Genomic DNA, 11886 nt, shown 5'->3' with positions numbered 1-11886 from the left:
AGTTGTAGTCAATCAATCCTAATTTATGTCATAAACATAAGAAATCTCGTTTTTTTATTTGAAAAAATATAAAAGTTATAGGGGTGAGCCACTTTCGAGACGCACCCGGTGTAGTAATTGACATTTTAGAGAAAAATAAAGGTAAATTTCATTAAAGAAGCATATACAACTAAATTTAAGATTTTTGACATATCATATTTCACATTTTGTAAATAAAATGAAAAATAAACTTTAAATTTCGATAATTAAGTTCTAAATTTTAATTTACCCTATATATAGCTTGATATTTAGTCAAAATAATCGTTGTAGGTATGTTAAACCAAATTAGAATTTGACCCGAAAAGTTATACAAGGTAAAACAAAATTAATATTGAACATTTGTCAATTTTAAAAGCAAGTTATTCTTTTAATTTAAGTGCAATAACACCCAGTATAGTATTCCTATATTCAAAGAAGAATTCTTGCTTCTTTAAAATACCGTATGATCGAGAAAAAACGGCGTCCAGTTGGCTGGGAAATGAAGATCGCTGTCATTTTATAGGTAAATTTATATGGGAAATGTCATAGACCGTCATTTCCCAGCCAACTGGACGCCATTTTTTTTCGATCATACGGTACTATTAAGGTTAAACACTACTACATAACACACAATATTTATTCAAAATCTCTCAAAATATTACAACATTGATATTGTTTCTATCACAATACAAAGAATGTTTAAAAAGTTAGTAGGTATAGATTTTTATAATAAAATTTCAAACATTGTGAATAAGTTCTTAAGCTTCGTCTAAGTTTGTCCTTGTATTCTGCTTTTTGTTCATTGGACAGAAGCTAGTAGACTGAGTGGTGCATGAAGAATGGCTGGCACTCTGTCCACTGAAGCTCAATCTCTTCTTCAATTTGTTGAATGTTTTTCTTTTGCATATGAAGATGAGGAAAATAAATGTACCTAAAATATATAATTAGTAATAAAAACTATATTTTTAATTATTTCTCTTAAAGACTTTTTATTATTATTCTTTTGTACATAATATTATTCTTTATAGCTTATTTTACTGTTCTTCTAACATTGTTTTCGTAAAAACAATGCTTCTAACATTTTTTTTTTAATTTTTTTGACGATTTGGTGAAGGTATTATAATTACACGACAAGGCTTGCCATTATTACATTAAATTAAATACACTTAATATCAGTACACATTATATCATAAACATTATATGTATAAAATATTGCTTAAAACATATTTCTTTGTGTTTTAAAAAACTTGTTCTACAAAATATATTTTCTTTATTGTTTATTAAAAAAAATTGTGTAATGCAAGGGCGCATATACGGGAGGGGTAATGGGGGTAATTACACCTCCCAGAAAGAAATTAATTAATAAGATAAAATTTGGTATAAAATAAAATTGTTACAAAAAAGTTAATAATACAATTTAAAACAGAATATCCAAACCAATCCAAGTAGATTTTTTTCCACAGTTAAAATACCTTCCAGCAAAAATTTAATTCAAAGTTAGTACTTTTTTGAATATTCACACTACCCCTCCCAGACTCAAACTCTAGATGCGCCACTGGTCCTATGACATAGGATACAACATTTTAATGAAGAGTTCTTTCCATAAAATCAATAAAATGAAAAATATACGAAATAATATACATGTACTGATTTCTTTCGAAAATCGACAACTATGAAACTATGAACCCTTTCCGGACACAAACGGTACATTGTGAAATAGGAAATTGTAGAGAGAAACAAGCTCTATAACATAGGATACATACATACGACATTTTAATGAACAGTTCTTTCCATAAAATCAATAAAATGAAAAATATACGAAATAATATACATGTACTGATTTCTTTCAAAAATCGACAACTATGAAACTATGAACCCTTCCCAGACACAAACGGTACATTGTGAAACAGGAAATTGTAGAGAGAAACAAGCCCTATAACTTAGGATACAACATTTTAATGAACAGTGCTTTCCATAATATCAATAAAATGAAAAATATACAAAATAATATATGTACATGTGCTGATTTCTTTCGAAAATCAACAACTATGAAACTATGAACCCTTCCCGGACACAAACGGTACATTGTGAAACAGGAAATTGTAGAGAGAATCAAGCCTTATAACATAGGATACAACATTTTAATGAAGAGTGCTTTCTATAATGTCAATAAAATGAAAAATATACGAAATAATATACATGTACTGATTTCCTTCGAAAATCGACAACTACGAAACTATGAACCCTTCCCGGACACAAACGGTACGTTGTGAAACAGGAAATTGTCGAGAGAAACAAGCCCTATACTGTAATGTAACACATAATACACAGTATGACACAAATAAACCACAAGAAATGCAGAATATTTATATGTTTAGCCTGTGCTATTTCTTATAGAATGAGTTAATTTATCCAAGAGTACACAAAGAAAAATTTTTATCAGTATTATACCAATATTAAAAAATAATTGTTGACAGAATGGTGAAGGTATCATATATTTTAATATTAAGCAGTAAAAAATAAATCTATTCACCTTGTAAGCATATCAAATTATCCAAAACCACTTCCAGGTATTTAGTAAATGCGTTGTAAGAATGCATTTTAGTAAAAAATGCAGTGGCTACCTCAAAGATCCATATCACACCCATAACAATGCCCAGCTTAATGATAAGCCCTAGCCTAGAAAAAAAAGGCAAATTGAATATTAAAAAAAACTCTTTCAAATCTTTTATCTTATTCATCTAATATTTTAATATTAAAATTGCATAAAATTGAAACAAGTAATACAATAAAGCCTTTCTAGTCTTAAATTTAATTAATAAAAAAATTTTACAACAAATATTTTTGTTGAATTAATATTTGTATTTTTCTTGCATGCTGACAATATACAGAGGGTCGCTTTTATGTATGGAAACGGTCGATTATTAGGTAAAATATACAAGGTACCTACCGCAAAAAGTTAAATACAAAAATTATAGCGTTTTTAAATGTCTATTGGCGAGTAATAAATTTATACAGGGTCGCTCATAAAATCGTGGCACATCAAAATTTATTTTTTTAATAGAACCCCCTGTATATTATTGCATATTTCAATTCTTCCTTCAATTCTAAGCAAAAATCGAAATACACATAATGTACCTCAAACCAACCGTTTCCGAGTTATTGGCTTTTGAACATATCGCTAAAACAATTTGATTTAATTAATATTGATATGTCCAGTTTCATTTAATGATGTCATTCTGCCGAAACTGTGATACTGTTGTTGGGAGGGAGTTAAAAATTTAAAAAAATCGTAACTCCAAAATTACAGTAGCTATCGAAACGCGGTTTTCAAATTAAGATTAGGAATAATATTTGCAACAAAATTTGTAATAACATCAAAATCAGTCAAAGTCGCAGTTTTTGAGATATTAACATATTTTAGTATGGGCGGCTATACGTGCTTCCCGGTGCCAATTTTTTTTTTCATTTTTAATTTGGGGATTACAATAAAAATGTAGAGATGTTTTTATTTCTTTATTTTATATTACCTTTCTTTGGCTACTGAAAACTTTCCATTTCCATTATCTTTTGACAAGTCGTTTAATCTGTTAATGTCATTTTTAACTTTGATGCAGTAGATTATAGTTTTTACAAACAAGGTTGTATTGACAACTTGAAAAATGAGTTGAGGCAATAGAAAAAACACAATTGGTGCATAGTTACCTAAAAAAATACAAAATTTTATTAGTGATATAATCATTTAATACTACTAAAAATGATTATAATAGAAATGGGCAAAAAATCACTGGCTGTGAATATTTTCACAGTGAAATACAACCAGCAATTCACAGTTTCTAACAAATTATAAAAAAAATTGTAAAACTTGAATGACACATAGATCGGTAATAACCTGTGAATTCACATTCACGTGTTATTTTCACAGCGAATACATAATCACGGTCACGACAGATATAACCTGTATATGTGAATTCACGTTTTAGGGCAACTTTATATACAGGGTGAGTTTTAAATAAGTGCAAATATTTCTAAGGGTGGTATATTATTCCAGAAACACCTCTATGATTTTTTTTTTCAAAAAAAAAATTGAAAATTTGATATTTTTCTTAACATTTTTTGAAATTTTTTAAATTTTTAGTTAAAAAACTTAATATCTCGATATTATGGTAACAATCAAAGATAGAAAATTATATTTACAAAAAAGAAAACACATAAAAATATCAGTGGTTCTCAAAATCAACAATTTTGCAAAAAATATTTTTTTTTCAATTTTCAAAATAAAATAACTCGGTTTCTTTTATTGAGATCTACCAGCCCTGAAAATATTTGCACTTATTTAAGACTCACCCTGTACAATACTTACGGTTTTCCAAACTGCAGAAAAATATGCCCACATAAGGTTGGATAACTTTTGGTAAGAAAGCAGTATTTTCAAGTAATAAGATTAGCAGTGCTAGAGAGATGGGCATGCCCCAACCATAGAGAAAGTACAAAAGAAATTTCTTCAATTCCTTTCTTTTCTGGTCACTTCCGATCATTCTTTTTGGTGTACTAAAACAGAAAAGATATATGAAAAATATTAGTTTATTCTCTTGTTAATAAAACTTAACTTAGTTAAAGCATTTAGCAAAACATAGACACCCAAAATCTCATTCAAATCGAAATAACGGTTTTTAAAATATTTAAAAAATGTGTTTATTTTTTTTTAAATTTGATGTCCTCTAGCGGACAAACGAAGCACTTTTGTATAGAGATAAATTGTGTCGAATGAATTTATTTTAATTCCAAAAATACGTAGTAGTTCTATATCCACGAAATATTGGGACACCCTGTAACTGGTAGTAAAGTTTAACCCCAGAAACACGCCTATGAGGTTTTTTTCGCGAAAAAAAAATTTAAAATTCGAAGTTTTTTGAAAAAAATTTTAGAATTTTTTTTAGCTAAAAACCATAATTTATTGATAATATGGCAACCATTTATGTATGAGATTAAATTTACAAGAAAGACAATCCAAAAAAGATCCAGTGGTTCTCAAAATTATAGAAAAAAAATATTTTTTTTGGAAATTTTCAAAGTAAAATAACTCCGTTATAAAGAGAAAATATGTTTCTTTTGTCGAGATCTACCACCCCTTAAAATACTTGCACTTATTTCTGGGACATCCTGTATAACTTACCTAAATGTCCACCAAATGTTTAAGGACATAATATTGAACCAGGCAAATGAAGCCAGCGTGAATATGATTATAAAATAACCTAAAACAGAATTATTGTTAATATAATGTTGAAAAATATTGCTTTTTGTTAAAAATTATTGCGCAGAAGCCAAAAAGAAACTAGTGCAGTATTATCCTGTAATTTTTTTGAAATTGGGATGAACATACAAGTATTTTATTGTTAAAGCATACTGCCGGGTCCAGACCAAGCAGACAAAACAACGACAAGACAGAAACATTTATGTTTTACGACAAAATTGCGACAAATTCAATACATTTCTGCGACATTTTTGTCTCATTTTTGTTTTGTTTCAAAATTCGGAGACTTTTTAAAAGTCAGTCAGTAAAGATCAAAGTGTCTATGTTTTATTCGTATATTTTACAAGTTGTCGGCGCAGTGTGCTGCCAACACTAGACCAGTGAAATCACACATGATTAATAAAACTCATTCGCAACAACTAAACTTTTGACTTTGTTGTACAGGGTGGCGCCTCTCATACGCCGCGGCGGCTCCAAGGAGAACGCCAGTTTGTATTGAAATGAAATTTTGTGAGCATATGTAGGTTAATTCAGGGCACTTTTTAAAATAGAGAGTTCTACAGGGTGTCCCCAAAAAAAGTTACATATCAAAGTTGTGTTTTTTGTAATGGAACACCCTATATATTAATTGATTTTCGGATTCTAGGAGAAAAATAAAGGTGAGTTTTATAAGAGAAGTATATGACTAAAATGTAAGGTTTTTTAACAATTTACATATTTAACATTTTCTAGAAATAAGGAACAATTTTTAAATTACAATAAAAGCTACCCATATTGGAAGTTACCCGGTGTAGCCTAATATGTAGTTAAACTAACTATTCTACTTCAAATCAAATTAAAACTTGATCCGAAAAGTTATACAGGGTGAGACAAAATTAATATTGAACAATGGTCAACTTGAAAAGCATCTTACTCTCTTGTTTTAAATGGAACACCCAGTATATTATTCCGATATTTAATGGAGAATTTCTGTCTCTTCAAAATACTATTAAGGTTGCCTACCCCTTAAACAAAGATTTTCCTAGATATTTTCATTTACATGATTTGATCTGAGTAGATCTTTATTATTTGATAAAACCTAGCTGGCTGTGATATGTCTGACGTTACTTCAACATAGCTGTCTAATTAGTTCAACTTTAATAACTAATTATAATTTTTGTCAGTTAAAAAAAAATTCTCAGGAATTTGCCGAAAATTCAAACTTATCCTACATCAGAAAGAATTGATATGATTCTATTAGTTGGTGAATGCAGTGTGCATTCACCAATTAATAGAATAGTTAAATGCTCCTGATTTTATCTAGTCTGGGTTTTTATGGGGATATGTTAAAGACAGTCTTTAAAAACTCAACCAACTAGTGTCGACAGCATAAGATAAATTATTGCAGCTGCTTTTTTCAGATAGAACTCCACATATGCCTTTTAAAATGAAAAGATCCTTTTGAAAAGACAATCATTTTATGCAATTAACAGGAAAGGAAGCATTTTGAGCATTTGATTTCATCCAGCTAATTTTTGTCGCATAATTATAGATTTATATCTAGTTTTAATTCTGTAATAATTAAAATATGTTTTAAACGTGTATTTTTTATTACCCTTGATTATTTTACTCCACAATCTTTAATTTTTGTTAAATTAATAAAGGTATACCACACAACCTAGATTTTTTCAAATAATTAAGATTTACTGACGCAAAATCATAAAAATTAAAATATCTGGGAAAATCTTTGTCTGACGGGCAGGCAACCTTAATAATATTTTGAAGATATATAAATTCACCATTGAACACCGGAAAAATATACTGGGTGTTCCATTTAAAATAAAGGAGTAGCTTGCTTTTAAAAGTACTAATGTTCCATATTCATTTTGTCTCACCCTGTATAATTTTTCGGGTTAAATTTCAATTTGGTTTAACATACAATGGTTACTGTAATTAAATATCAGGCTATACAAGGTCAACTAAAATTTAGGTAGCTGTTATCGAAATTTAAAATTTACTCTTTATTTTCACAAAATGTGAAATATGTCAAAATCCTTAGATTTTAGGTATATGCTTCTTTAATAAAACTCACCTTTATTTTTTTCCTAGAATCCGAAAATCAATTAATATATAGGTTGTTCCATTAGAAAAACCAAAACTTTGATGTGTAACTTTTTTTGGGGACACCCTGTATAATTCTATATATTTTTATAAAATGCTTTCAATTAACCTACATATGTTGCCAAAATTTCATTTCGATATAAACTACCGTTCTCCTTGGAGCTTCCGCGGCGTATGAGAGGCGCCACCCTGTATTTTTGTCCTTGCGGTGTGGACAATTTGTCTCAAGTTTGTCTTGTTTTTGTCTCAAAATCGTGTTTACTTTTTGTCGCCTTGGTCTGGACCCGGCATAAAATTTGATAAAATAAAGAAAACGTTAATATAAAATACCTCTTAATTTGCACTCCAGTCTAGTAGGCAACACATCAATCTGAGACACCATCAATGTGACCATCAGCAAAATCACATTGACGCAATAATTTATCAGTATCTTCCCAAAGGTATTCTTGGTCTCACCGACCAGGAAATAAATCACAATGGTAAAAACCAGAAAAATACACGACATGATCTTAGCCCAAAGGGTGTGGGTGAACTTAACATCAATTTCTTTAAAATTGTAACAAGTGAATAGGTAGTACCCGTAAATGCTACCTTTTTCGGCATGCTCGAGGCAGTAGCTGTAAAAATTAAAGACGGGCTCCTGAACGAAACTTTCGCTGTAGTTGTGGTAGTAGATGAAGGTACCGTTTTGGTCTATTCTATATTGGATGGTGTTGTTAAAGTTTAGACGTACCTTTGGACATCCTGTACCATAAATAACTTCGTAGTCATCTGAAATATTTTATTATATTATACAGGGGGTTTCAAAAGACATACTCTATCTCTCGTAAAATAAGATTTATTTTTATATAAACATAGGTCCGATTCTGCTTTGTTTCATAGCTACAGGGTGTTAAAGTCTTAAAATATTTTTTCGATTTATTAAAATTTTCCTTCAAGTACTTTTAGCGTTTCGAATTAAATTTTCAGGATAAAAGTTACTACAAATGCGACATGTTTTAAAGCTAAAAAAGTGTCGAAATATTCACCAGGGACGTGCATATGGGTTATCACTGGAATATTTTTCTAAATAAGTATGTACGCCACTGACGTTTTTCTCTTGTTAGCGAAATAGTGTAAGCAGTTTAATGCCGATTTGAAAGTTGTCTCTTGATATTTTGTCGATTTCGGCCTCCTTGATGAGATAAACGCAATTTTATTAATTTGCCTTGATTCAAGTCTAATTATTAGCAACCTTTAAAAATTTTAATATCATTAACTTGCGAAAGTTTAAAATAAGTGCTCATTAATTCTTCATCAAAAAATATGAAAAAAAGTTCCTATAAGCATGGGTATGGGAATGCATAGTTTTAGAGTTACAGCATGATAAAACTTTTTAAAATTATAGGTTTTCTGTAATAATTATCTTAACAACCACTATTTTTTATTTGAAATGGCTTTGTAAGTTGGACTAATAGTAATAATAACTAAAAGTAATAATATCTAATCATAAATTAGGTAAAATATATAATTTATTAATTTTATTTATATTTTAATTTTATTAATTGGGATTAATAAAATTGCGTTTATCTCATCAAGGAGGCCGAATTCGCAAACAAAATATCGCTAAAAGCACTTGGAAGAAAATTATAATAATTCGAAAAAATATGTTAATATGAATAATGTGAAAAATAAATCTTAATTTTACGGGAGATGGCACGTGTTTTTTGCAACACCCTGTATAAACAAATTTTTGTAAGAATTCGCATCCAATGTATCCACCGGTTAATACAAAACATGCTTACAAATGTTTGCAAATAAATTTTGATATAATCCAAGACTAAATACAAGACAGTTTTGTTGTGTACCTTGTAGGTATTCCCTTTCATTATCTTTATTGTAGCTATAAACAGGGTTCTTAAAAAACACATGCTAATTCTAAGAATAGATTTCTGTAATTATTTTTTTTCCTAATATGTATTATAATGATCCATATTAAGAAATAATAAAATTATTTGAATTTTAATAAATAACAAAAACTAAAGCACAAAAATGTAACGTATGAAGACAGTGTCTAAAAATAAATAAAACGCTCCTAGTTATACAAAATATGTTCTGTAATTTATCATATCGATGATCGTTTTAATTAAGGTTTTAATATGTAGCACGTTCAGCAAACAAACACTAAAAAAATAATGCATACTAACCAACGAATATTGGAATATTAAAATTGGATATTCTTCTGTAAATATATTTGCCACTAATATTTGCTATTATAATACAGAGTGTCCCAGAAACAAGTGCAAGTATTTTAAAAGGTGGTAAATCTCGATAAAAGAAACATATTTTCTCTTTATCGCTTTTCAAATAAGTCTAAAATATCGGAGTTATTTTGATTTGAAAATTTCCAAAAAAAAAATAATTTTTTGCTTAAATTTTGAGAACCACTGGATCTTTTCTGGATTTTCTTTCTTGTAAATTTAATCTACTACCTATGTTGCCATATTATCACGAAATTATGTTTTTTTAACTAAAAACTAAAAAAAAATCCAAAATATTCTGAATTTTCAAATTTTTTTTAAGCCATATTGACATCAAAATCAAATTTCTCACATCAAAAAACTCCCAGACACCAAGTTTCATCCAAATATTGATGTTACTTCAGAAATTATTTGGAAAAAATTAAAATAAAATTGAAACTTCTACACCCTGTATCTCCGAAACTAAGCATTTTAGGGCACACATTTATACGAACTTTTTTTATTTATTTCTATCTGCAGAATATGCTGCCGAAGTTTCCGGAATACAGTTCGGACCACCCTGTATATTTTTTGATGAGGAATCAATGGAGCACTTATTTAATACTATAGCCAGTTAATGATATCGATGATATTTATTGGAATTAGATGATATTGATTGGAAGAAAATTATAATAAACCGAAAAAAAATGAAGGTTTTTTTAACCCCCTATAACTACGAAACAAAGCAGAATCGGACCTATATTGGTTTAAAAAATAAATCTTATTTTTACTTAAGGAATCTCCCTACGAGAGACGGCACAGGTTTTTTTAAAACACCCTCTATAAAAAATTCACTGTTTAAATTTATTAAATAAAATTACATACCTTTAATATCATCAATGTAAGGTGAATACGACTGATTCTCAGTCACCATCCCAAAAACATAAGTATCCTTACAAGTACCACCTCCAACATAACTCTGTCCTTCCGGACAACATTTCTTGAAACACCTCTTCGTTATACACACCTCCAGATCATTCTGGCACTCCCTCATTACATATCCATCACCAACACTCTGATCCACACAGTACTCTCCATCTTTGGTACTTTTTTCAACCATTAAATCCTCTAATTTTTCGAATTTTTTGTCAAAAATAACGACGCAGCTTTTTAAACCCACTTGTATCAAAGAATTCGTGAAAAAATCTTCTTTAGCTTCTTTTGAGGGTATACAAGATCGTGTTTTTGTATTGTAGATGTATCCAACAGGACAACACTTAGTAAAATTGGAGTATATTTGTGTTTTGTTGGTGAATTTGTTGTTTTTTGCGTCAAAAATATAAAAATCTTCACTTGTTGAATCTATGCACTCTCCATCGAGTTTAGAAGAGTTATAAAACCCCGAAACATACACTCTTTTAGTGTTTTTTTCGACGCATTTTGAACCAAACACTTCATATCCATTTTCACAACACTTTTCAATGATATTTGCTGCAAAAATTTGCGAAAAAATGACAGAAATAATAGAAATAACAACTAACAAGTGCATCGCGAATCTAATTCAAGGTCTAAAAACAAACACAAAATTGTATACGGTGTTCTGTTTAAACTTTAACGACAAATAGACTGAGCTTTCTTAAGCTTTGCTGTTTTATTTCAAATCTAAACACTTTGAATGTGATGTGGCTTTGGGTAGGGGCTGGTAAACGTTTTTCTCTAGAGGATTAAGGGTGGTTTTAGGGGGTGGGAAGGTAATAAAAACATGGGGGTAAGGGATTAATTTACGACAGGAACTTGGCTTTTTGATTGGTTCTATTGTAAATTTTATTGGAGGTAGGGGAAGGTAGTGTAATGGAATTCGTGGAAGGTCGAGGCAAAAAAAATATCGAAAATTTGATTTATGATAAAAACAGTTTTGTTAAATTAAACTTACTTTGTGCTAAGTATCTTTTGCAATATTGTCAATAATGCCGAATTAGATCAATAGTTTGCGTTTGTTAGTCACAAATTTTGTTTATATCTAAAATAGTTAAATTAAAGCGTTTAATCTACGACAATGTCATTATGACACATTTAACATTGTCATTTGGATGTCATTTTTTGCACTACTCTTTCTTCATAATAGTACTAGTGCTATTATGAATTCACAATAACACGCAAATTTTAAAATAAGAAACAAACAAAAAAAGGTACCTAAATACGTTTATTTATTGTAAACATTAATTATAATATCAGTACAATTGGTTAAACTAATTCCAGACGATGACAGGTGAGTTGCATTTTTAGAAAGTAAAT

The 11886-nt window shown here is 29.3% G+C and overlaps 1 protein-coding gene across 3 annotated transcripts; it reads right to left on the bottom strand.

Annotated features, from left to right (window-relative positions):
• Positions 1–637: 637 nt before the first annotated feature.
• LOC115878764 (G-protein coupled receptor Mth2-like) lies at positions 638–11638 on the bottom strand. 3 transcript variants are annotated; one of them, XM_030895356.1, is made up of 8 exons: positions 11525–11638; positions 10477–11082; positions 7703–8143; positions 5195–5273; positions 4382–4569; positions 3549–3723; positions 2552–2697; positions 638–949 (listed from the first exon to the last, which is right to left on the bottom strand). In XM_030895356.1, exons 2-8 carry the CDS (start codon positions 10709–10711, stop codon positions 777–779), a joined length of 1437 nt encoding a protein of 478 aa, XP_030751216.1. In that variant the 5' UTR covers positions 10712–11082; positions 11525–11638; the 3' UTR covers positions 638–776. The 3 variants fall into 3 exon arrangements, with proteins under 3 accessions (XP_030751216.1, XP_030751217.1, XP_030751215.1); XM_030895357.1 differs by lacking the exon at positions 11525–11638 and having other exon boundaries at positions 7703–7989; positions 8106–8143; positions 10477–10635; XM_030895355.1 differs by lacking the exon at positions 11525–11638 and having other exon boundaries at positions 10477–11253.
• Positions 11639–11886: the final 248 nt, after the last annotated feature.

Source organism: Sitophilus oryzae, unplaced genomic scaffold, assembly GCF_002938485.1.
Source record: "Sitophilus oryzae breed Bouriz unplaced genomic scaffold, Soryzae_2.0 scaffold_1521_pilon_pilon, whole genome shotgun sequence".
NCBI lineage: Eukaryota > Metazoa > Arthropoda > Insecta > Coleoptera > Curculionidae > Sitophilus > Sitophilus oryzae.
The sequence above is the reverse complement of the archived record's forward strand: the minus strand, read 5'-3'. Positions and strand labels throughout refer to the sequence as shown.